We start from the raw sequence: 22,608 nt of genomic DNA, 5'->3' as shown, positions 1-22,608 counted from the left end.
TATAAAAAAAAGTCATTGAGTTTAGTTCAAAAATAAAGAGATGAGACAACACAAAGGAACATTTTAAGAGATATAAACCCCAAACCTACTGACAGTTTCAGGAGAAACTTTAAAAAAGGTGGAAGACATACACTCAGAAGTGCATTCTCAGGAGCACGCAGACCCAAGCTACTGAACAAAAGAACTCTGAGAAAGCAACTCATGCCCAGGACTGCTTACTTCACTTGCAAAGGAGCTGGCATTTCTTCCTAGTCTACTCATTCATTGCCAACATGGAGTAGACCATGGATGAAATGTTTTATTCTGATCATGCTTCCTATAAAATACTGTGTTTTACTTTAGTAAAAATTGAATACAGGCACATCTATACCATCACCATCACGATGTAATGGCCTGTGCTGAATTAATGTTTGATTTTGGTGATTCATATTACTCCACCTTGGGGGGGTTGACTGAGTTATAGCCATTGTATGCAGCTGCAATCATTGGCAATTGAGCATAGTTTGCAGAACAGTAACACCAACGCTGAAGATGTATGAAAATGCATTGGAATTATACCAGAGGGTGATGCAAGCCTGGCAGGAACTCTTAGAGGTACCACTGCTAATATTATCAGTATTATATACAAAAGTCAAGGACTTTAATTCAACCATAGGACCAAATTGTATGGTTTTGCCAGACAGCAGGACAGACTCACTTTGCATCACTTTAGAAGTGTTAAAGGACCTAGAGTAAGTACACACATAATTCATATCCTCAAAGGCACCTCACTGCAAGATAGTGCAGCTTGATTTCACACTGAAGTAGGTAAGGCAGTATAAAATCCCGCTAATGATAAGGTATTGTAGTTTTACTGGTACATAGCCAGTAGAGATCAACCCCAAGTGTATTGTTCTGGGCTGACCTCGACCAGCTACATCAAGGTACAAAATACCTGCTTCTTGTCTCCACAAGGATTTTACATTTAGCCAGATACCTCACAACAGCAATCTCTGTATGAAACACTTTTTTTTTGCACTGAAGATAGAATCTTAACAAAAATGAGACAAAGGCACATCATGTTTAACGAGCAATGAGTGTACAGCACAGCCCAAATGTAAATGAGATTAGGTCTACCTCAACCAATTGCATTGTGCAGAAGAAGACAAAACTGAAATTTCTCCCTTTGTATTTCAAAATAATTCTAAAAGCAGCAAAATTTACAGGAGAAAATGTCAAACAAATTGGTTTCACAAATAGAAAGAGCCATATGATTTCCTTGTGTTTACAAGATTGAATCTTCTGTTGCAAGAGTTAATGCGCTTTGTGAAAGTTACTCTGACATGGCTTATAAGCTTCAGCGAGATGTGGTGGCATTTCAGATTTCATGACAGAATGCTAGCTTATCTCTGCTACTGAAAAATCTAATGAGGTGGTATATAGTTGCAGAGCAGTGTTACATGCAGTGATATGCAGGTTTTTGGGGGTTTTCATTACCTGTGGAACTGTATAGACATAAAAGTAATGAAAACCCAAAACAGGCAGCAAAAGCTTAAGGCTTTAAAGCCAGAATAGAACTGTGTCAGTGTTTTCTAACAGAAATATGATAAATTTAAGCCATCTCAGAAAAAGCCCCCAATAATCCCACTAGGGTTTTCTGCTAGGTCTAAGGTCTCTTGGGTAGTGCTTAGGTGAAGATCACAATTAAGCTAACATAGGCAATTTATTCTCATGCTGGTTTTATTGAAGTCGAGGCAATGGCATAATGTTAAGCGGTCTTAAAGATTCTCTTTGTTATGCTTGTTGCCTATGGCTTTTAATTGAAGGTGCTATCACAGTGTCCCTATCAGATGCCAAATGTCATGAGCAGTAGCAAGCAGGAGCACACAGTGCAGAGAGCTCTCCTGACCCCCAACTATCTTTACTGAGGACAGCAGGATGTAAGACATAACACTTTTCAGTAGCTAGAGGCTTACTGAAATGAACTTCCACAATGCTGAATACAACTAAGGCTGTTATTTAGCACTAGGACATGAAAATGTTAAATAATATCAAGTGTGAGACAGTGAATGCAGAACGTTTTTTAATGTGGTTACCACTGATTCAAAGAATGAAAGTCCTAAAACTGGGAATTACTTCGGTGACATACTTATGACCGATAAATATCATAGATGACAACAAGAAGCATTTTGTCTGGAGGTGATCTGTACCACCTATAAAGCTTCAGCAGGCATTGCATGAAGCCACTCTGCTGAAAAGTGTTCAGCAAACTGCTTTGAAGAAGTAGACTCAAGGATCACTGACAACCTGTATATCACAGCAGCACTGCCAGCTTTCTTATTAAAGAATAAGTTTTCCTACAAGTTCAGTCATCTTTAAACCGTTTTGAAATGCAAAGATGTATGAATGTTTTCATCTCTCATCCCAATCTCCCTTTCAAATTACTGAATTCAAGAAGCACTATCCAGTTACTGAGTTGCAATCTCCACTCTTCTGCTTTGTGATTAACGTTTTTTGTTCTTTTCAGAATCAATTCTCTATCATAAGTCTGTGAGATAGTACTCCTATTGAAAATTGTGGATGCATTATACCATATACAAGAAAAGTATGAATGATCTTATAAAAAGAAAAGGAAAAAAGTGATCAAGTAAAACATATATGAAATAATTATTTTGTCTACTTGTTTTAACTACAACAGATACAGGATGGCTTCCCATATTATGCTGCTATCCAGATATCCTTCCAAATGCTTCAAATCTTTGAATGTTAAAGAAGTCGGTTCATTAAAAGTCTGTGTGGACACAAGCAATGTGTGGTTAAGAGTGGGGTGTACTACAACAGACTGTACACAAAATGTGCCACTCTGCACTCTGATACTATTATTTGAGGGGAAAACTCAGATTTCTAATATGCGCATAAATATGTTTTACAAAAATAAGTGTGCTTGGAGAATAAAAGAAGAGATTAAAAAGAGAAACATGAAAGGACAGAGACAGTATCTCATAACAGAAGGAGATGTATTTAAGCATCAGTCAAATTACACTATTTTTCATATTATTTACAGTGGAAACTTGAAGACTAAAATACTTCACAAGCCATTAGCTTCTTGGTACTCTGTGACGGATTAGAATATTTCTTAATCAACTGCTAAAGCACAGAAGAGGGCAAAGCTGAGTTATAATGAAATCCAGGGATGTTCAGTGGGGATGCTATCAATAGACACATCACAGAACCAGAGAAGTGCATCAGTTTCTCAAACCTCTCAAAAAGCACCTAAGCTTTTGTCCAGTTCTTAGTCCGGAATTTGAATAATCATACTAAGAAACAGAAGTTCTGATTTGCACTCAGGGGAGCAGATCAAAAACCCAGAAATTTTAACAAGATTCAGACTACTTGCTGAAGGTTCTGGACCACCCCTTTCCCTGGAGGCAGTTAGGGAGCCTACACAGCCCACCCACAAGTGGTCCTGCCCTACTGGTTAAATACTATGGGCTGCACGGGGTAATTGTTGTAATGCATTTATACCATAACGAGGACAAAGAATAACAAAATCAAGTGTGTGTAAGGCTAATTCATATTTTCATCTCATTCACACAGGATTGACATTTACAAAATTCATACAGATAGTCACCTACATCTCTGTTGTCCACCTGGATTGTACCAGTGCTCTCAACAGAATGCACATCAGAAGCCAAGACAAACAGGATTGGGGTGAACCATGGGTGGCCTCCCTTTGCTATATCCACATTTCTCATCTGTTTCCCCACTATAGAAGAATATTGCCATTTTTAAGTTTGAGGAAGAAAAAAGATGTTTTAAAATAAAAACAAAATGCCAATCACAGCAGAGGATCACCTATCTTGTCTCATTTTGTACTTCTGTTGATTGACAACCTCGTGCTCTTGTAGCATACAAAGGCAAAAAATCAGGCATTCATTTCAAACTGAAATGTTTGACAGATGTAACAGCTTTCTGCAATGAAACTGATGAAATCTCAAATAGCAAAGTCCATCTCCTGTACAGGAGAGAGATTTAATTTCAACAGGCAAGGTTTGCTGTGCTTAGCAGATGCAGATTTAAGTTCAGGGGTTTTGTTTCATTTTTTGGTTTTGTTTGGTTGGGGGTTTTGTTGTTTTTGTTTGTTTGTTTGTTTATCTGGCAGTTGTTAAAAATATGGGAAATGACTAGGGCTTTGCAACTGGTACACAGCCTACCTCCTGCTGCTCTGGATGCCACAGACTTCAACAGGATCCATGTTTCAGGGAACTGTTGTCACAAACTGAAGGCAATTTGAAATTCTCTTAGTGGTAACACGAGCATGTCACTGATATTTTGACCTGTATTTTTGCAATGTTGAAAGTGAAACCATCTGACAACTGACTGAAAATTCATACTGCTATAGACACATACCTTTTACCAGAGAGGTAAAAGAAACATTTTTACACCATAATGTGAATGGCCTGCACTAACATTCACAGAACAAGGTACCAAGGAACATGCAGTGCTGAGGAAAAACAGAAATACTCAGAACAACACCAAAACAAAATAACAAATGTTTTATTGTGCCCTCTTACTAAAATAGAAAGCTGATAAGAAAGATAACAATTTAATAAAAAGTCAGTAAGACTCTTTCTGCTGATTTGGAAGCTGTTGAATTTGAGTCATAATCTAAAGAAGACTTTCCCAAAGGCAACTGTGCACATACATTTTTGTGCCCACATGCACTATCCAAATAGTACCTTCACTTAAAGATATACATAACCTTAAAACCTTTCTCTCGACTTCAGTAAGAAATATGGACTGGATAATGCTCTTCACTGGGAAAGAGAAAAATATGGATCCCACTGAATCATATTCTTCACTGGATGTGGTATGCATCTCACCAAACTGTGCTGCTTAGCTTTGGCAACCAGCTTAAAGCACCATATTTTCTTCAAGGTGGAGTAAATCACGAACCCAGTGAGGCAGATTAGATTTGTTATACAATTAGAAGTCAGACAAGATGAATCCCACCATAATGCCAACAGAAGCAAAATGCACTGTGTACACAGGCACTACCAGCTAAATGTACTGGTGACAGCTATACAAATGATGCTTTCTGTGAACATCATTTACAGAAATAAGGCTAACTCCCCAATCAGAAGTTGGGTACCTGAAGCAACCATGATGTTCAGTTATATTCATTACATACTGCAAGAAGAGGGACTGGAACGACAGCAGCATTCCCGAAACCTATCTCACTGAATGGAAAGCTACTAAAAACAGGAGTTAAATACCACTCCCTTTTGGGCTGTGCATCTTATTTTATACAGAAGGAGGTGTTCTCTTAAAATTCATTAGTCTGCACCCTTTTCTGGAGCTCCTGGATCCCTTCTTGTAAAACAAACTTTTGCGAAAATTTTCTTCCAAAAAAATCTGGTCATAGATGATAGACCTCAGGGGTCAAAAGCATTTCACCATGAAGTTCAGCAGTGCAGCTACATAGGTCATATATAGAAACCTATGCATCCAACAGAACCTTTACATCAAACACAATTGTCTCCATAACCTCATGTGTTTTGAAGGAGACAGGTATTTGCATCCAGCAGGCTTAGCCATTTAAGAGCTCCTGCTGCTGGCTACCAATCAGCAAGGGGCTGTAAGAATGGTAAACACAATTCACAACAGAAGCATGGTCTTCCTCTTGACTTTTTCAGTGCTTTAAAGGCTGCATTACCTTATAAGGCATAAGCTAGATTAGTTCATTGGATAAAAAATATTGTACAGAGAGATATTTAACTCTTTTTAATGGTTACGAAAACCAATCACAGAGTTTTCTTACTAGTAACACATGAAAGCCTAGGAGGTACTAAGAACATCCTCCAGAATTACAAATGAAGTATCTGACAATTTCACCAGGAGAAATGAGAGTGAATGAATGAATATCAGTTTCAGGCTACAAAGTGTTTTATAAATCAATATCAATAGCGATTCTCTTTCCGCTATCAGCCAGTGAGAATATCCGATTTCATTTTCTGGACCGGGAAGAGGTTGTTATTTTAAAACTCAACCTTTCTAGAAACCTGGGGGAGGAAACAAAGGAAGGAAGAAAAATCTGACAGCTGATTCTTCCCATTTTTTCAAATTCACCTTGAAACAAAATTATTTTTAATTCACTTCATTTCTGATTAATTTTACATATTTTTTAGATTCTGGAACTATTATCTCAACATCATCTGATTGCTTTTATAAAGAAGTTAACATTAGAAAGAGCTGCAGATGGAATAAATCAGCAAATTTACCACAGCTTGGATTCAACGTCAAATGATGAACCATTACTCTAGAAAAAGCCTCTTTATAGTTCTCTTGTAACAGGAAGGGTGCATTTTCCAGAACAACTTTCAAGTAATAATATTAATATTTGTGCACAAAAAGTTCAGTGGGACATCTCACAAAAGAAATGGCAAAGATACAACATCAGGTCATAGGAAACTACAGATTCTACACACCAAGAAATCCTGACAAATGCTGAATGACTCTATTTTCTCTCTGTGCAACAGAAGATGCAGGGCAACCCATGCCAAGACTTTAAAACAAATCTCCCCTGCTACTCACTTGCTGCAAAAGAAAGAAGAATAAAAGAATATTTTGAGACTGGTACGATTTAGACATCCCAGTATGACTACAAATCAGATTTTTAACTACCTTTCTCTGTATTATCACATATAATTCATAATATACACAAAACTCGAAAATTAAATTGGGAATGAAGGCTGAATCATTCCAAGATTGAAAGTCCAGATAATTTTAGCATGATCAACATGAATTTTGTACCAAAATTGTAGTGGCCTTTATGTTTTCCTGAAACTCAGTGGTCTCAAGAATAATATACATGAGGGTTTTTATGGCTACAATGATGTTGCTATTCAAAACAATTAATATTTTTATTTCACATTTTCACAATTTCATAGCCAATGAAAAAGTAGCGATATACAATTTAAGGTGTTTTCTGACAGAAATAGCTATTTCTGCTTCAAGAGAGAGTTTATAGCTCACTAGAAAATAATCCATTACAAGAAAATTATTGCAACTCCCATTAGGAGGAACTTTTTTTGTATGGTATTTTAATTATAAGGGAACACTTAACATGCATGTCTAGACTAGCACTTAAAATCTCAGGTAAGATGCTAAAGCCCCTTATGTAGCAAAAGTCTTTCTAAAAGATGCCAGTAGAAACGAACAAAAGATGCTCTCCCCCCCCACTTCAGTAAAATATGATAGCATCCATTCATCTCTTATCTACAGTCTGGGAAATCTTTCCACTGAATGGAATGTTATCTCATGTAAATAACAAATGAACTGATTAAGCACCCACATCACAGGCTGGAAAGAAAAAGAAGCAACAAAAGAAGAAAAAAGTATTACATGATTCTATGTATGTTTTTTACTTCAGCAAAGACATGGACATTACAGAATGTACATGAGATGGCTGTACTTGAGTAGCAACTGAGGAAAATTATGAGTATAGATTTTACAGACCACCACAATGTTCTGTGAAAGAAGTGATACCAAAAATCCTGGTATCACCTGTAATCCCTGTTAGATCTTTCAGAAAACTATATGTCTATTTTGTCAGTTAAATCCTATATGTTCAATGCCATTAAATGGTAGAGCAAGAACATACAGCATGTCCTGAATGAAATTAAACTTGAACCCAGCTATTCTTGAACAGAAATTGCCTAGATGAGGATCCATCCATAGGCATTAGGCATCTGGCCCCTGGACAGTATTTATGAAGATAAACAATTCTATTGCAAAAGTAAGAATCCTAGAACTGATGAAGCAAAATTACTCAGGACTTGAAACCTGCACTTCAGACAGGTGGACTGTGCCCATAAAGAGTTGCTGAATGTAAATGGGTCACAGTTTTCATATCTTTAACATCTGTTGTTTATACCCAAGAAAGCACATCAGGGGCAAGAAAATTAATTCCCCAATTGCTGTCAACCGCGTTAGGGAACAGCAATAAACAGCTTACTGTAAGCCTCTAGCTACAATAAAATTGCTGTCAATAAAGTGTGGCTGATATGGTTTTGCTGTGCTAGAAGAAGAGATTCTTTGGAAGTGAAAATCTGAAATGGAAACTAAAAAGATTCTCCCTTGTTTCTATATAAAAAAGAACATTATCATGAAATTCCAATAGCCTCAAACTCTCAAGATCCAGTTCTCACTCACGTGTGTGGCACAAATTTCTTAGCATATGTGAAACTTTGGCTTTGGATATTCCGGACAGATGAGACTCCAGTGATTCTGATAAGAATCTTTTGCACAGGAAATGTTTAAAGAGAAATGAAGATTACTAACCTTTTACTGTCTGATCTGTATACACAAAATGTTCCCTACTCTAGTGTAGCATGTCTACTGTCACTATTGAAAATGGTATTATAGCTTAGGGTTATGTTCAGATTTCCATTATAACCCCCAGTTTTCACATGCTCTTAACTTTCTGAAAAATTCTTCTTTTCAGCTGAAATTTTCCATGCTTGGTCTCAGCTCAAAGCTGAATTTCTTTAGACAGTCAAGCAAAATTTGTTAACCTATTTTTCAGTTATACAACAATAGAAAAAATACACTGTACATTATCACAATTTCTAATATTTTAGTATAGATATATAAATATACAGAACCAGAAAACAACTGAATTTTACATGCAGACACATTTTTTCCAGATGACTAGTCCTCAACCAAGACTAATATCCATGCTAACACATAAACCAAATTAAGCATACAAAAGAATGTATGTATTTTTTATTTATACTAAGTGATGAAACAAGGCCACTAAAAATAATACTGCACGCAGAATTGTGGAATGCTATGGTTACAGAATTTTAATATTTGCAGGTGACGTAAGCTCTGCACTGCTGTTCCAATGCAGATTTCCATCAACTTATGCACCTTGAAATTGCCACTCTCAGCGTATCAAATTAAGAGTCATTAATGTTTTCAGCTTTTCTTTTCTCTTACATAAACTCCAAACTTATAAATTTAAACGCTCCAGAGCAAGATAACATCAATTACATTTGCCACATAAAGCTTAAGTGATGTGCATTGATCAGCAGGAGCCTGGCTACTTGCTCCTTGATCAGGCAAGAAGTCCATTGACTGAAAAAGGAATAAAGCAACCTCCACAGAGCTTATGCTATTGACTTTAAGATTAAAAATATACTTTAGTATGGAATGTATCTAATGTGTCATTCAAGCCCCAAATCCTTAATTTCTGTCACTAGAGCACAGAAATACAAGGACAATGTTGACATCTATTCAGCTTTCCTGAATCTACCACAACTGTGCACATTTTCAAAATTTCTAAATTATTATCTTGATTCAGAAAAGTGCTTGAAGTGTGCTTACAACTCTTTCTTGAAGACATCTCAAGTGACTTGGACTCTAAGGATCTGCTTCAGTCCTACCACATTAAATGAAAGTTAAGCACATGCCTAAATACATTTTGATTAGGAATGAAGACTGAAGGTTTTGCCCATAACCTATACTGATATATACTTTTAAACCTGTGTTATTTGTCACTGCTGTGCTTTAAATCTGATTAAATGAAGTTGTTATAATTTAAAATTGGGATAACCACAGTAAATTGGCCCTAATTTCTTTTATTATTTAATCTATTGTTAATCTAATGACATTGAGTAGGAGTTTTTGTCTGTTTATTTGCTTTTCAAAAGAGGTCTTTCACATAGAAGAATACAACATGTCGTCTTCTGCTGTATTTCTATGTAGCTGTTTGGTGTAATGACTTACTAATTTGAAGCGCATTTTAAAGTTCAATCAAATACTGAAAAGAACACTGATTGAGAAGCCTGCATAGATTTCAGTATTCTTTATGAGTCATAACACTGATTTTGGAAGCGTAGCTATATAAGCTGGTGGTGTGCAACATCCTTTCCATATTCCTAATTACGCGAATTAGCATTTAGAACAATCCCAAGTTCAAGTATTCAAAAATGCTCTTTTCAGAGCATCCACCAGGTTTACTGCAAGATAGGCACTTGAAGGAGGCTTTGGTTTTCATACTGGGTACTTGTGAAACATCAGTCTGTACAATTCAAAGTCAAGTATAAAGACTTAACCACAGAACTTCCACTAAATTTATTGATGATTGCACAGAAACTGCCCACAAAAAAATCCCCCAAGAAAACCAACAACAAAAAAACCCAAACAAACCACCCTGTCCCCCCTCCCAAACTCCCTAAAACTTTAGAATTTTTTACTGAACAATATATTTTTTAATTCTAAAAGCTTTTTGACTTAGGACCCAGTTCAAACAGATTTCTAGGGCCACATGCCCATCAAAAGTAACAGGATTTTGCTTGACTGAAGTCCAAGTGCTGACTTAGTTCTCAGCTGTTTCCTAATATTAATCTATCTGCAAGACACACTGTGTGTGTGTTTACCTTGGACTAAAAGAAACTGTAAGTAAAGGTGGAGGATGCTAGTATTTCTTTGATATATATTTACCCTATATTTCATCTTTCCCTATCTTAACATCCTCCTCAACAATTCCCATGCTCTTTACAAAACACACCAAGACAAGTTACTGAATATATAGGTAACTTAAGAAGCAGAGAAATTAGTTATGTTAAACCTGAAGGAAACAGTACAATGGCACAAAACAAAGTATCTCTTCCTAAAGGAATTTTAAAATTTTTTTTTCAGATGCTGTGGCATTAGCACATTCTACTATTCAGTAAAATTTTTAAATATGAATACTTTGCTTAAAGGCCATGCTTTATCACAAATCTGAAAAAAAAAGACCTATGATAGTGTATTTCACTCCTATGCTAATGAATATTAGCTAAGCTGCATCCTAATTTCAGGAATTTCATACAGAAGAATAGGAAGATTGTTGTTGATTGCTACCATTTCTGGTTATACTACTCCAGCCAAAATTGACAAGGAAGCATAAAGAGGTTACATCTGGTAACACTCATCACTGGGAGAATAAACCAAAAAGACAATATCTCATTCCCCACAGACTAAAAACATACAAACTCAGTTTAGGTAGCTGTCTACCCAAGAAAGAATTGCATTTTCATTTATGTATAATGATACAGTTTTACAGGGAGCAATCCAAATCATGAGTATTTGCTGACTTCAAAAAAGATACACTGAGACCTCAGTGAAATTTGAATCAGGTCCATATATAGTTTTAATTACAGGTATTATTAAATGGACACCAGTGTATTTAATGTAATGAACACAGGTAACTCTGAAAATACTGCCAGTTGTTTTTGTTTGGGTGTGGGAGATTTTTTCCCCTCATGTTCAATTTCACCAAGCAGAGCTTACATATTCCGTCAGGTAAAAAATTCTGGGCATCCCAACTGCCTCTAGATAGGACAGGGAGTTAAGTCTGAGTTCCCTAATAAAGTTTGGAAAGCTAATTTAAGTTTAAATTAAAATAATCTCAGAACAGAAAAGTAATGTGTGGTTTGGAGGGATTACATTTTGCAATCAAAACTGAGGAGAAAACTTCAGATGAACAAGCACAGATTATGCAGAGCTCTCCTATAAATTTCTTGGGTGTTGTTTAAATCAATTCTTTTTTAACTTACCCTGACATTATGGGCACGATGCTGTGAGATGGCTTGGGGAGTATACCCTTCTTTAAAGTCCCTTAGAGAGACTAAGGGTTTGTGAGATTCTTCTGTGGTGTTTTCTCTGTCTCGTTGTACGAAGGAGTTGTTTCAGAGCAGTTACTGTAGCAGAACTGCCTCCAAAGTGCTCGTTTTATTCTTAGCATCTCGTTAGTGTGACACCTTACAGACACCCAAAGTCAAGACTCAGTTCTGGGAGCGGCACATTCATCTCAGATAAGGCTAATGCAACAGCAAGAGGATGACTTTATCCTAAACTTGGCGACTGTCAAAATCTTTTCGCGAAGACAAGCCTAAATGTGTCTCACTCGGTTCCCTAGGATCCACATCCCTAATAAATTCACACAAATCGCTATCACTCGGAGGGTGCAGCGCCCGCAAGGAGCACGGACTCGACTCCCAGCACCGGCCGAGCCTCCGCGGCCGGCGGAGCACCGAGGAAGCCTCCCCGCGAAGCCGCACGCTTAACCAGAGGCTCTTTGGAGCGCCGGCATGCCGGCAGGCCGCCCGGCCCGGCGCTCCCCGCCCGCGCTCCCCGCCCCCGGCCCGCAGCTCCCTCAGCTCCCTCAGCCTCCGCAGGGCTGGCGCGGGGCCAGCGCGCGCCGCGCGGTGCCTTGGCGCCATCTACGGGCCGCGCGCGCGCGCGCTCCCGCGGCGCCCGCAGACGAGCGCCCGGAAAATAAATTAAGACAGCACCGCGTTTAAATCTTTATTAGCAAGGAATTATTAGAGCTAAGGAAAAAAAAAAAAACCCTAATGCTGGATTTGGTTGAAATATGAGTCTCTCAGCCTCCTAATCCCTCTTCATATGGCGTGTTTCACAGTTTAAAATGAGCTATGTCAGATCACTTATGCATTACTAAGATGAGAAAATATTTACAATGGACTGACTTTTTTTTTTTTTTTTTCTTTTCTTTTTCCTGCATAATTCAGATGTATTCAGAGAACGCATTCCTTTCAAAAGTATGCTTTGGCCATTTTTTAAAATACACAGCAAACTGTCTATGCGATACCAACTTTCATCTATTACAACAAATTCATGTTGAACTCAAACAAGAGGAAGACTTACGTATGGCTTAGTTATATCCTACCAATAAACCACGTGCTTCACTGATGCAGTAGCTTGGAAATTTGGCTGTCTTCGTTAGGGAAAAAAATTAACCCTTTTAGTAACACTAACTTAGAGAGGTTCCAAATCAGCTTGAACTGGAAAAGAAATTCAAGCCAACTCACTTTGAAATTTGAAACAATGTACATATCCCTTCAGTCTTGAAACAGTCAAATTTCTGACTGAGATTTAGCACATAAGGAAACAGTTCTCCAATAACTTTTACATTTGGACAGTTAAATACTGGGGAGAAAAAAAAAAAAGTCTTTTTTTTCAGTTGTGTTTATGCACATCTATGTGCACGTGCACGGAGGCATAGCAGTCCTCTAACAATCAGTGCTCTTCAAAACCCAAAGTATCAGAGGCATTTTGCAAATGCATGGTTAGGCCCCAGGTAAATGATAAAGGGGTCAAAGTTTTTGTTTGTCTGTTTGTTCTTGTTTTGGCGTTCAGTTTGGTTTGTTTTTTTTTTGTTCCCCCCATAGTGTTAACTAAATTAAATTAGAATGAAACAAACAACAACAAAATAAAAAAAACAACCCACAACACAGTGGCACTTTTAATACTGGTTGATCGGGCACTTGTATGCAGTACTTATAGACCAGTAAAAGTGCTCGTTTACCTGTCTGGTGTGTAAGGGGCCCTTTGTCTTGAAGCCTCCTTGGGAACTGCACTCTGAGGCACTGAAGTGATCTGAACTAGTGGAAGAGCGTTTGGAAAGGGTGTCACAACCACCAACAAAGGTGTTGTCCAACGGGAGTTCCTGAATCACATGGTGCTTTTTCACGGAAACTGGAGTGTCAGGTTTGAGATGAAAAGCAGACTGCGGAGAGGCAGATTTGTAATGCTTGGCAAGATCAGGACTGTTAGGCTTAAAGGTTGTTGGTGGTGCTGTGCCCCAATCAAATCTTCCTATACTTTGCTCCTCCAACTCTGCTGGAAGGCTTATTGTCCCGTTGATAGGTTCATGAACTGCATCATCAGGTTTGGACTCCTCAATGGTCACAAAGTTCAAAAGGGAGCTCTTTGGAGATTTCCTTTTCTTCCTTTTCTTTTTCTTGTTTTGCTTGTTCTCCTGATTGGGAGACATCCACTCAGCACCTTGCTTGCTCCTCTGGGCAGCTTTGAATCTGGATGCATGTCGACAGCGAACAAGAACTGTGACAAATATCACCACTATGACAACCATGGCACCTGCCACAATGGCGATCATGATCGTGAGATAGTCCTCATTTTGGTAGGGTTGGCTACTGTCCCCTATGTTCCGATCCAAAGGTGTTTCCATAGTCCTGCGTATCAAGTCATAAATGTATGAGGCATTTCCAGCAGTATCATTTACATATAAAAATACAAGCACAAGAGTATGCAGGGATTTGGGATAACCCAAATCACTTATGTTGACAACTAAGCGATGCAGCCCCACGTCATTAGGAGTTGGTTTTTCTTCCAGAGTGATATTACCTGTCACTGGATCAATCCGAAACAAACCCTTGTTATTGCCGCTTACAATCGTGTACTTCAGCTCAGCATTCATGCCCGTGTCTATATCCACAGCAAAGACTTCGGCGACCACTGATCCTGGAATTGCTGAGAGTGGCACCAGCTTAAAAGAAGTATTAGAAGGTGGGTAGATGACAACAGGACTGTTATCGTTAACATCCATCACGTTTATGGTTACTTTCGCTGTAGAAGAGCGAGGAGGTTGCCCTCCATCCACTGCCTTAACATCAAAGGTGTAAGAGCTCTGCTGCTCTCGATCAAAAGAAACATTGGACTTTATAACTCCAGAGTATGGATCCAGCACAAAGTTTTCATTGTCATTCAGGATGGAAAGGGTCACTGCTTTATTTTCCCCGGCATCTGCATCGGTCACTGTGATCACCCCCACGGTGCTATACTTTGGTAAGTTCTCTGATACAAAAAACTGGAAATGATTATGAGTAAACTTGGGACTGTTGTCATTTTCGTCCAACACAGTAACAATTACAGCTGCTTGACTCTGCAAAGGAGGGGTGCCGTTGTCTCGGGCTGTAACAGTGAAAATGAAACGCTCCTGCTCTTCTCTGTCAAAAACTCTGGAGGCTGTCAAAACTCCTGTCTTTCGATCCAGATCGAAAAAGGAGGCATTAGGACCAAGCTGATAAACAATGTCTGCATTTTTCCCACTGTCTTCATCTGTGGCACTAATAGTTGTTAAGTATAGACCACGCCGGTTGTTTTCAGAAACTGACAGCTCAATTACAGGCTGGCTGAAAATCGGAGGGTTGTCATTTTCATCCTCTAGCTTAACTCTTACCAGGGCAGTCTGGTTCAAACTGGGCTTGCCAGAATCAGAAGCCACAATTTTAAAGCTGAATTCTTTGGTGCCCTCATAGTCCAACAAGGAAGAGGTCTCTAACAAGTACTGGTTGTCGTAAACTGCTTTCAAGTGGAAGGGGACTTCTCTCTCAATGAAACAGATCACTTTGCCATTCACATCAGTGTCCTTATCTGAAACTGTAATTAGGGCAATCTTTGTATTGATGGGATCTTTCTCAGATAAGTACACTGTGCCATTGATGGGACTTATTATGTACCTGAGGTCTATGTTAGGAGGGTTATCATTTACATCAGTGACATTGATGGTGACAGTTGCCCGGGCTGGTGTAGAGCTACCATCACTAGCCAGCACTGTCACTTTGTGAATAGCAGTCTCTTCTCGATCTAAGGACCTCTGAACTGTTATCAGCCCTGTGGTGTTGTTTAAAGCAAAAAATCTTTTGGTTGCAGGGGCAACTTGGGCACCAAAAATATATCTGATTTCTGCATTGCTTCCTATATCAGCATCTGTAGCATGAAGCTGAATTACAGAGGTGCCTACAGGGGCATTCTCTGGTATATGGACCTCTACTTGACTCTCTTTAAACACTGGCCTGTTATCATTGACATCACTTACTGTGACTTGCAGGATAGCTGTGCTGGATTTCTGGGGGGTACCTCCATCCTCCACTTTGATTTTCATCACATAGGTGTCCTTTTGCTCTCTGTCCAAGTTCTGCTGCACAATCAGCTGAGGCCATTTCTCCCCTTCTGGAGTTTCTACAATATCCAGTCCAAAGACACTCTGCCCGTTCAACAACTCATAGTGCTGCACACCATTGAAACCTGTGTCAGGATCTGTTGCTGATGGGATTGGAAAGCGACTGTTGATCAGAGTGTTTTCTGGGATGGAGATATTGATGACAGGGGATGGAAACATAGGTGCATTGTCATTAGTATCCTTTACAATGATTTTTATTTTGATCAGCCTAAAAAAGTCATTGGGGAGAATCACCACTTCAAGTTCAAAGAAACACTCATTTTCTTCTGCATAGGAAGCTCCAGCACATAGTTTTTCTCTGTCTATTCTGTTAGATGTTGTAAAGATTTCCCCCGTGTTACTGGACACTTTGACCAGAGGCGCGTCCCCTGCTTTAGACACCAGTCTGTAGACAAGGCTGGCACTGGTCCCTGTGGCAGCATTGATATGAGAAATGTTCAGGTCCTTTGGTATGTTCCCTATGGGTACGTTTTCAGGCAGCTCCTCTCTAATAGTGTAAATAAGTTCTTGAGCTATAGCAGAATCCAGCCTTAAACAGGCAATCAAAGCGGCCAACAGGTAAAAATCCCTCAGGTCCATGATAATGTTTTTATTCTCTTTTCACGGATTTTAGGACTTAAAGGTTTCCAGAGAGGAATGATGCGCGATTTGCAAGAGGAGGCATGCATGGACTGCAGGATGCATTACATCTCATTTCTTATTTGGAGACATCACTGTCAACACAACCACACAGAACAGCATTATTGTTTTTTTAGGCATGATAAATCCACAATCTCCAACTACTACTTGTTTTTGCAATGCATGCTTCCAGCAGTACATTTTCCTACAGCTCCCTTTTACAAGCAAGCCCTCCGGACAAATGCACCAATATCCCATCGGCTGTATTTGCACAGAGAGCGAATGAAAATAACTACTTGCAGGATTAAGGGTAGCTACTGTTTTGACACGTACTTTCTGAATAATTTCTTGGTACACCGTGTAATCCGTAACGAGCATTCCCCCTCTACCCTCCTCCACCCAGACATTTGGTGCAAGTGAAAAACCTTCCCGGACTACTTCTGGATTCTAACTGCTATGTCAGCTGCCAAATGTAATTTGCTGTTTGCTTCCATAGATATTTTTTAGCTCTTGCTAACCAGATTTGTCTCTGCTCGCTGTGCCTTGCATGCCCCTCTATAGCTATCGTACTGGGAAATAACCACCCGGACATGCTGCTGCTGCAGCAGTCGTCACTGGCTACTTCACATCCCTGTTAACTGATGAGACAATAACAGGACTTACAGTTTCTTACACTCTCAGCTCAATGTTTCTTCTCCAGATGTTGGATACTTCTCCTTCTGTTTAATAACCTAAAACTTTATTTGTTTTTAAACACAGTCTAAATCAGGAGGCTGGAAATTCCAAATGTAACTTAGAAGCAAGGAAGCATGTTTACAGATGGGGGAGAATATACATTTTCTGATGACATGAGGAGGAAAAAAAGGTGCAGCCTTTCCCCGTTGACACTGATCTCCCTTCAGGATGGTATTAGCAGCTGCCACATATAAATACTGCAGACTAATAATGCAGGTGGAAAAAAAAAAGAAAAAGGAAAGCGACTGACAGACTTCTGTTTGCATGCACTGCTAACCGGGAATTATCGGGGTGCAAGGCTGCCAGCACCTACAGTTTGACGGAACTAGGCAGCCCTAAGCACTAACCTTATCTGCATTAAGCTGCACGGTAACTGATGCCTGTGATTACTTCCAGCAGAGTAATGCAGGTAGGGATGCAGAGACAGCGAGTAGGTGAGCCTTTCCCACCAACAGCAACTGAATCCCAAACACTGATTCTTTCCCTAGATAAATATACTGCGTGTTGGCTTTTTAATTTTTTTTTCTTTAAAGGAAATGCATCCCAGTGTAAGGGTAACTTTGCACTTACGTTAGTTGTCTACCTTTGACGATCTGCTGCAGCTAAGCAATGATCTGTTCCAGCAGATACAGCACAATGCATCTGGTAAACCACCAGTTTTGGAGAAATCAGCAGCAGCCAAACGCTTCCTCCTCGAGATATGTGTTGCTTCGGGGTGGCAAATTAGCAACTCCGGGGAACAAATTCACAGTTCTGTCGTTAGTCATCCTCTCCACGTTTCATTCCTATGAAGCGGCGATCCTTTGGGTGTCTAACGTGCACGCAACAACCCAAACAAACAGCAAGAGAAAAATCCGGTGCACTTCTTAGAGCGGGGGTATTTTCCACTCTGCACTGCACACCATTCCCATCCCTCTCTCGGCAGAGCAAGGCAGCTACATGAAGTCTGCAACTTCTGACTGGAAATGGCAAGAGTTGGTCTGGCGGTGCTTCTCCCTCTTTAGCTCTGGGGTGACAGTTGCCCAAAAAAAAAAAAATTAAAAAAAAAAATTAAAAAAAAAATCCTAATAGGTTATTGCTTTAGTGACGGGAGGAAGCGGCGGCGCTTTCCCTCCTCCCTCCCTCCTTCCCTCCCTCCCTCCCAGCCTCTCTCCCTCACATACGCTCTCTCCTTCTCCCTCTCTCTCTCTGAACTGAAATTCTTGATATAACTCTCAATAAGCCCAGAGGGAGGGTGGGAGCGGAGCGAGGCCACCCCTCCCGCCTCACCGCATTGGCCCGCGCCGGCGGGGGCGGTGGATGGCGGAGCGCGGCCCCGGCATTGGCCGCTGGGCACGTCGCTCCCCGGCCCGGCCGGGCGGCCGGCAGGGCGGCGCGGGGGCTGCGCGCAGCGCGGAGGGGACCGGCTGGGCGAGGGGACGCGGGGACGCGGCGGGAGCGGGAGCGGGAGCGGGAGCGGGAGCGGGAGCGGGAGCGGGAGCGGGAGCGGGGCGATCCGCGGGAGGAGCGCGGCGGAGACGCGCGGGGGTCGCGGCGGGCGCTCCGCGGTCGGGGGCGCGGAGGGGGCCAAAAGCATCGTCGGGTTTGCGCGTAGCTGAGGGGTAATTCGAAAAATAAGGGGTCGGTGTGGGTTTGGGTTGATGGTGTGGTTTGGGGAATTTTGGGGCGACGGGGTATGCCCCAGTGCGCGCTCGGTGTCGCTTGCGCGGTGCAGCGCGGCCGCCCGCGGTGCGAGTCGGGCCCGGCGCGGCGCGGAGCGGAGCAGAACGGTGGCCGCGGGGCCGCCGCCCGGCGCCGCGCAGGTTCGGAGGCAAGCGCCTGCCCCGGCCCGCCTTCGCCCGGTTCGGCCTTATATTTAATACATGCCCTTTCATCTATAATTCAGGCTGCTCTGACTCCAGCCCTGTCTCGGCTCCCATTTACGCCTGCACACCTTTCTCCTTCCCTTTCCCGAAGGGTCGGCCGAGACACGCGCCAAGGGAGGGAGAGAGCTACTCTGCTGGTTTGGGTTTTGTCTGCTTAAACATTGAACTGGAAAAGATTCCTCCTCTCTGTGGTTTGATAAATAATAAAAGTGATCGTTTCGCCTTCCCCATAAATGACACAGGTAAATTATCCAGCTAGCCACAAAGAAGCATCACATGCCTGGAAGACGCTGTAATAAAATGCCAATGTATTACGATATGAGTGACCTCAAAAGTGTGACAAGAAGATGATTATAATGCATTATCTATAGTGCATTATATGTAGTGCCTTTTTCAACGTTTTCTGAAGCATGAATGAACCTTCATTTGACTGTGCTTTTATTGCTAGCTTTTCTCAGCTTGAATTTACAAGCCATATCACAGAACCTATCCAATTTAGTATGCCCAGGTACGTGGCCATGCTGGCTGCTGGTTCTGGTTAAGCCTTTCAAATGTATATACACAGAAAAAACCAAAGATAACATCAGCATTTGCCTTTTTCTGCATGTGGTGCTATCTCATTTGCACACTTTCAGTTGATAGCTTTGGTGAGGTAAAGATCGGAGTTCTACCTTGAAGATTTTACATTTTCAGATGCAGGCTCCTACCCTCAGACTCCCGTATGTGTCTGCACATAGGATGCACTGTTAACAAATGGTGGAAGCTGCTTGTATCTCTCAGAGGTCAGCAATTTGCATAGCTTGGGATTGTGTGCTACATACTGATAAATGTACATATCCTTGCAAGTCATATGGATGCAGACACTGTATGTGAACATTGCACATCCTGTAATCCCATGATGCGTAAAGATTAAATGCTCTCAGTTTTGCTGTGCTTTTTAGTTGTGTCCAAAATACTCTTGTTACAGATACACACACAAAAAAAATTGATCCCAGTTTTGATGGTATCAAGTAACATTAGAAAACGGAACTGGATCTAATAATAGTTAAAGAAAAATGTTCATTATGTAACACAGGAAGGATGGCTAGAGCCCTAGCATTGAAAGTCAAGCAAGTGACATGAAGGAGCAACCTTATTGCCAAACCACTTAGAAAAAGAATTCTGTGAATGAATTAAGTATGCAGATCTTTTGTCTTTTAAAATACAAAGCCGAACAGCCATTAATAAAGGAGATAATTAGAACTGCTAGCATTCTGTGTAATGCAGACTGCTTCTGAAATACGGCATGTTTATGTATGCATTAATAATGCACACATTTTTCCTGACACTAGTCATATCACAGCAGTATGGCATCACAGACGTTTTATAGCCTCATTCTAGTAACATCACAGGCATATAACATTTTTATTCTAATCACACCATAGTAATTTCAATGTCACATTGTAGTCACATCACATAGCTTGGTAATAATTATTTAACTTTATTGCTAAGCTGAATAGTTTTCTGTTTGCTCAGGGATGACTTAAACTTGTAGTCAGAAACCATTAGCACATGCTCATAAATGAGCTCTTCTCATGTACACAGGGTTAGACTCATGAAAAGTTAGGAAGAGAAAAAAAATTTCAATGAGCTAGTGTCGGTTGGATTTAAACCCAGTGCAATCACAAGTCACAAGAATAACACATTTTTACTGTTTTCTGAAGTAATTTTAGAAATCCAAAGATGTTTACATGCAGATCTGTCATGTTAATGTTTATGTTCTTGCTTTAAAACACTGTAGTTCTTTTAACTAATCATGCATTATTAACCTCATGGACGAAGCAGGTCTTCAAACGGTTGTATTTGCACACCAGATTGTAAAATTGAGGCCCAGAGTACCGAAGGGGCTAGAACTGTCACGACTGCTTCTAATAATGGTGGAAAAAGAATGGAAAGGGCTGAATTCCTGAGCAGGAGTTGGAATCACCCGGTGCAGCATTAACATCACCCCTGCAATGCGAGGAGCTGCTCTGAGATATGTTCCGTGCTCAATTGAGTAGCTGTGTTTATACTCTGGTAGAGGTTTATTCCATCACTCCTATATTTGAGAAAACTGGACTATTCCATGTCACGTTCCCCTCAAATGCGGCTGTGGTGCATTATTTGTACTGTTTCTCTGTGGTCGCCTTTCTTTACCATTATGGATTAGCCTTTTGTCTATGTATAAGAACACTGAACTCATAATCACAACCTTTTAAAATTACTTCTGTATTATAACATACTAACTATTCATCCACATCATTGCTTGTTATCTTCGCCTCCATATTATTATGTATCAAATTCTTTTCCATATCATATTTGACTCAAATTCTAGCATGCTAGAAACTGACTCCAATTATTCTGTACTAGCTATAGTCAAATTGCACTAAATGGAATTGCTTACATTGTATCACAGTGGCTACAGGCTCACACAATGCATTATACATGAAACTGATTCACATTATGCTTAGCTAACTAAAGACTTTAATCTTGAAGTGTTGAGCATAAAATGCTATCATTCTTCACTGAACTGGCTCTGGTCACTTGATCATTTTGTACCTGGGATTGCCTCTTACAGGCTGTTATTATTAAAGCAAAATGGCTTTTCCTCTCCTGCAGTTCTACCACTTTCTGTGGAGAGCTGATTCATATGCTAATGAATGAGCTTTCTTATTTCGTGGCAGAGCACTGCAACACTGGAGCCTGACCTAGTGGTGCACCTATAGGATGTCCAGTCCAGCCTAGTGAAAAAATGCATTATAAAACTCCACTTGTGTGTTCAGATAGCAGGTTATGTGTTAACTATTGAGCAATCTTTCATATTATTTCCAGAGGTCTTGTTTCTGAATGTTGCTTAAATCATTAGCAAATACATCCTTAGTCCCATCTGCAATAGGAAGTGTTCAAGGCCAAATTGCCAATTCTTCTGAGGTATCTCAGGATGTTCCTGATGTGGTTGTCCCTGGAAGGAGAAGAGATTAGGAGTTCAGTGTGGCAGGTAAAGAAGTGAAGACTCCCTCTGTTACGGATAGTTTTTAATCCATGAAGGAGTCCACCTCCACAGGGCAGACATTTGTTCTGCTCTAAATGCCACTGGCATCGCTGTGTCCTTGATTTTGGCTTCTGCCACAACTCAGTCTTGCAGTAACCTCTGGAAACCCACTTGCAAGAAGCACTGGGCCAAAAAGGGATGCTTGTAATCTGCTGCACTCTTATCCCCCAAAACTTCAGGGCATTTGAAGACAGGAGATAGAAATATCACAGAGGCAGGAGCAGCATATGGCGCGGATTGTGGAGCCCGTGTTTTCTTCCTATCCTTACAAGCGTATTTCTCCTTGCAAGCAGGATGATTTGGTCCAGACTTTGTACAATTAATGGTTTGTAATTCAGGAGCTTGCTTCAGAGTTACCTTGTCTTCTTGGGTAGAAGGATTGGACCTGTGGTCTTTATTTACATAAGTAGTTCAAATGAACCCAGTAAAAGTATTTTGGGTAATTATAAACCATACAAAACAGCAGCATTTCAAAAATCCAGGTAATTGAATTATAAATTGTATTT

The 22,608-nt window shown here is 40.4% G+C and overlaps 1 protein-coding gene and 1 long non-coding RNA gene across 10 annotated transcripts in view; one reads left to right on the top strand and one right to left on the bottom strand.

Annotated features, from left to right (window-relative positions):
* The window catches only part of PCDH9 (protocadherin 9), a 674,926-nt gene extending 656,547 nt beyond the window's left edge, over window positions 1-18,379 (bottom strand). For 7 of the 9 annotated variants that reach the window (XM_085058635.1, XM_085058627.1, XM_085058644.1 and 4 more), the window contains exons 1-2: window positions 17,738-18,286; window positions 13,358-16,527 (exon numbers count right to left, since the gene is read on the bottom strand). In XM_085058635.1, coding sequence (XP_084914761.1) covers window positions 13,358-16,393 — 3,036 coding nt within the window. In that variant the 5' untranslated portion in view covers window positions 16,394-16,527; window positions 17,738-18,286. Of the gene's footprint in view, window positions 1-13,357; window positions 16,528-17,095; window positions 17,170-17,737; window positions 18,287-18,330 lie in introns of those variants that run through there. The other 2 variants (XM_085058609.1, XM_085058617.1) reach the window with 2 other exon arrangements.
* Window positions 18,380-18,725: 346 nt separating this feature from the next.
* On the top strand, window positions 18,726-19,965 carry LOC146444657 (uncharacterized). Its single transcript, XR_014851694.1, has 2 exons — window positions 18,726-19,274; window positions 19,726-19,965. It is a non-coding gene; the product is annotated as an uncharacterized LOC146444657 (long non-coding RNA).
* The last annotated feature ends 2,643 nt before the right edge of the window (window positions 19,966-22,608 follow it).

The sequence above is a fragment of the Lichenostomus cassidix genome, chromosome 1 (genome assembly GCF_008360975.1).
Source record: "Lichenostomus cassidix isolate B80296 chromosome 1, HeHo_3.0, whole genome shotgun sequence".
Taxonomy (NCBI): domain Eukaryota; kingdom Metazoa; phylum Chordata; class Aves; order Passeriformes; family Meliphagidae; genus Lichenostomus; species Lichenostomus cassidix.
This window is presented reverse-complemented; position numbering and strand designations above follow the sequence as displayed.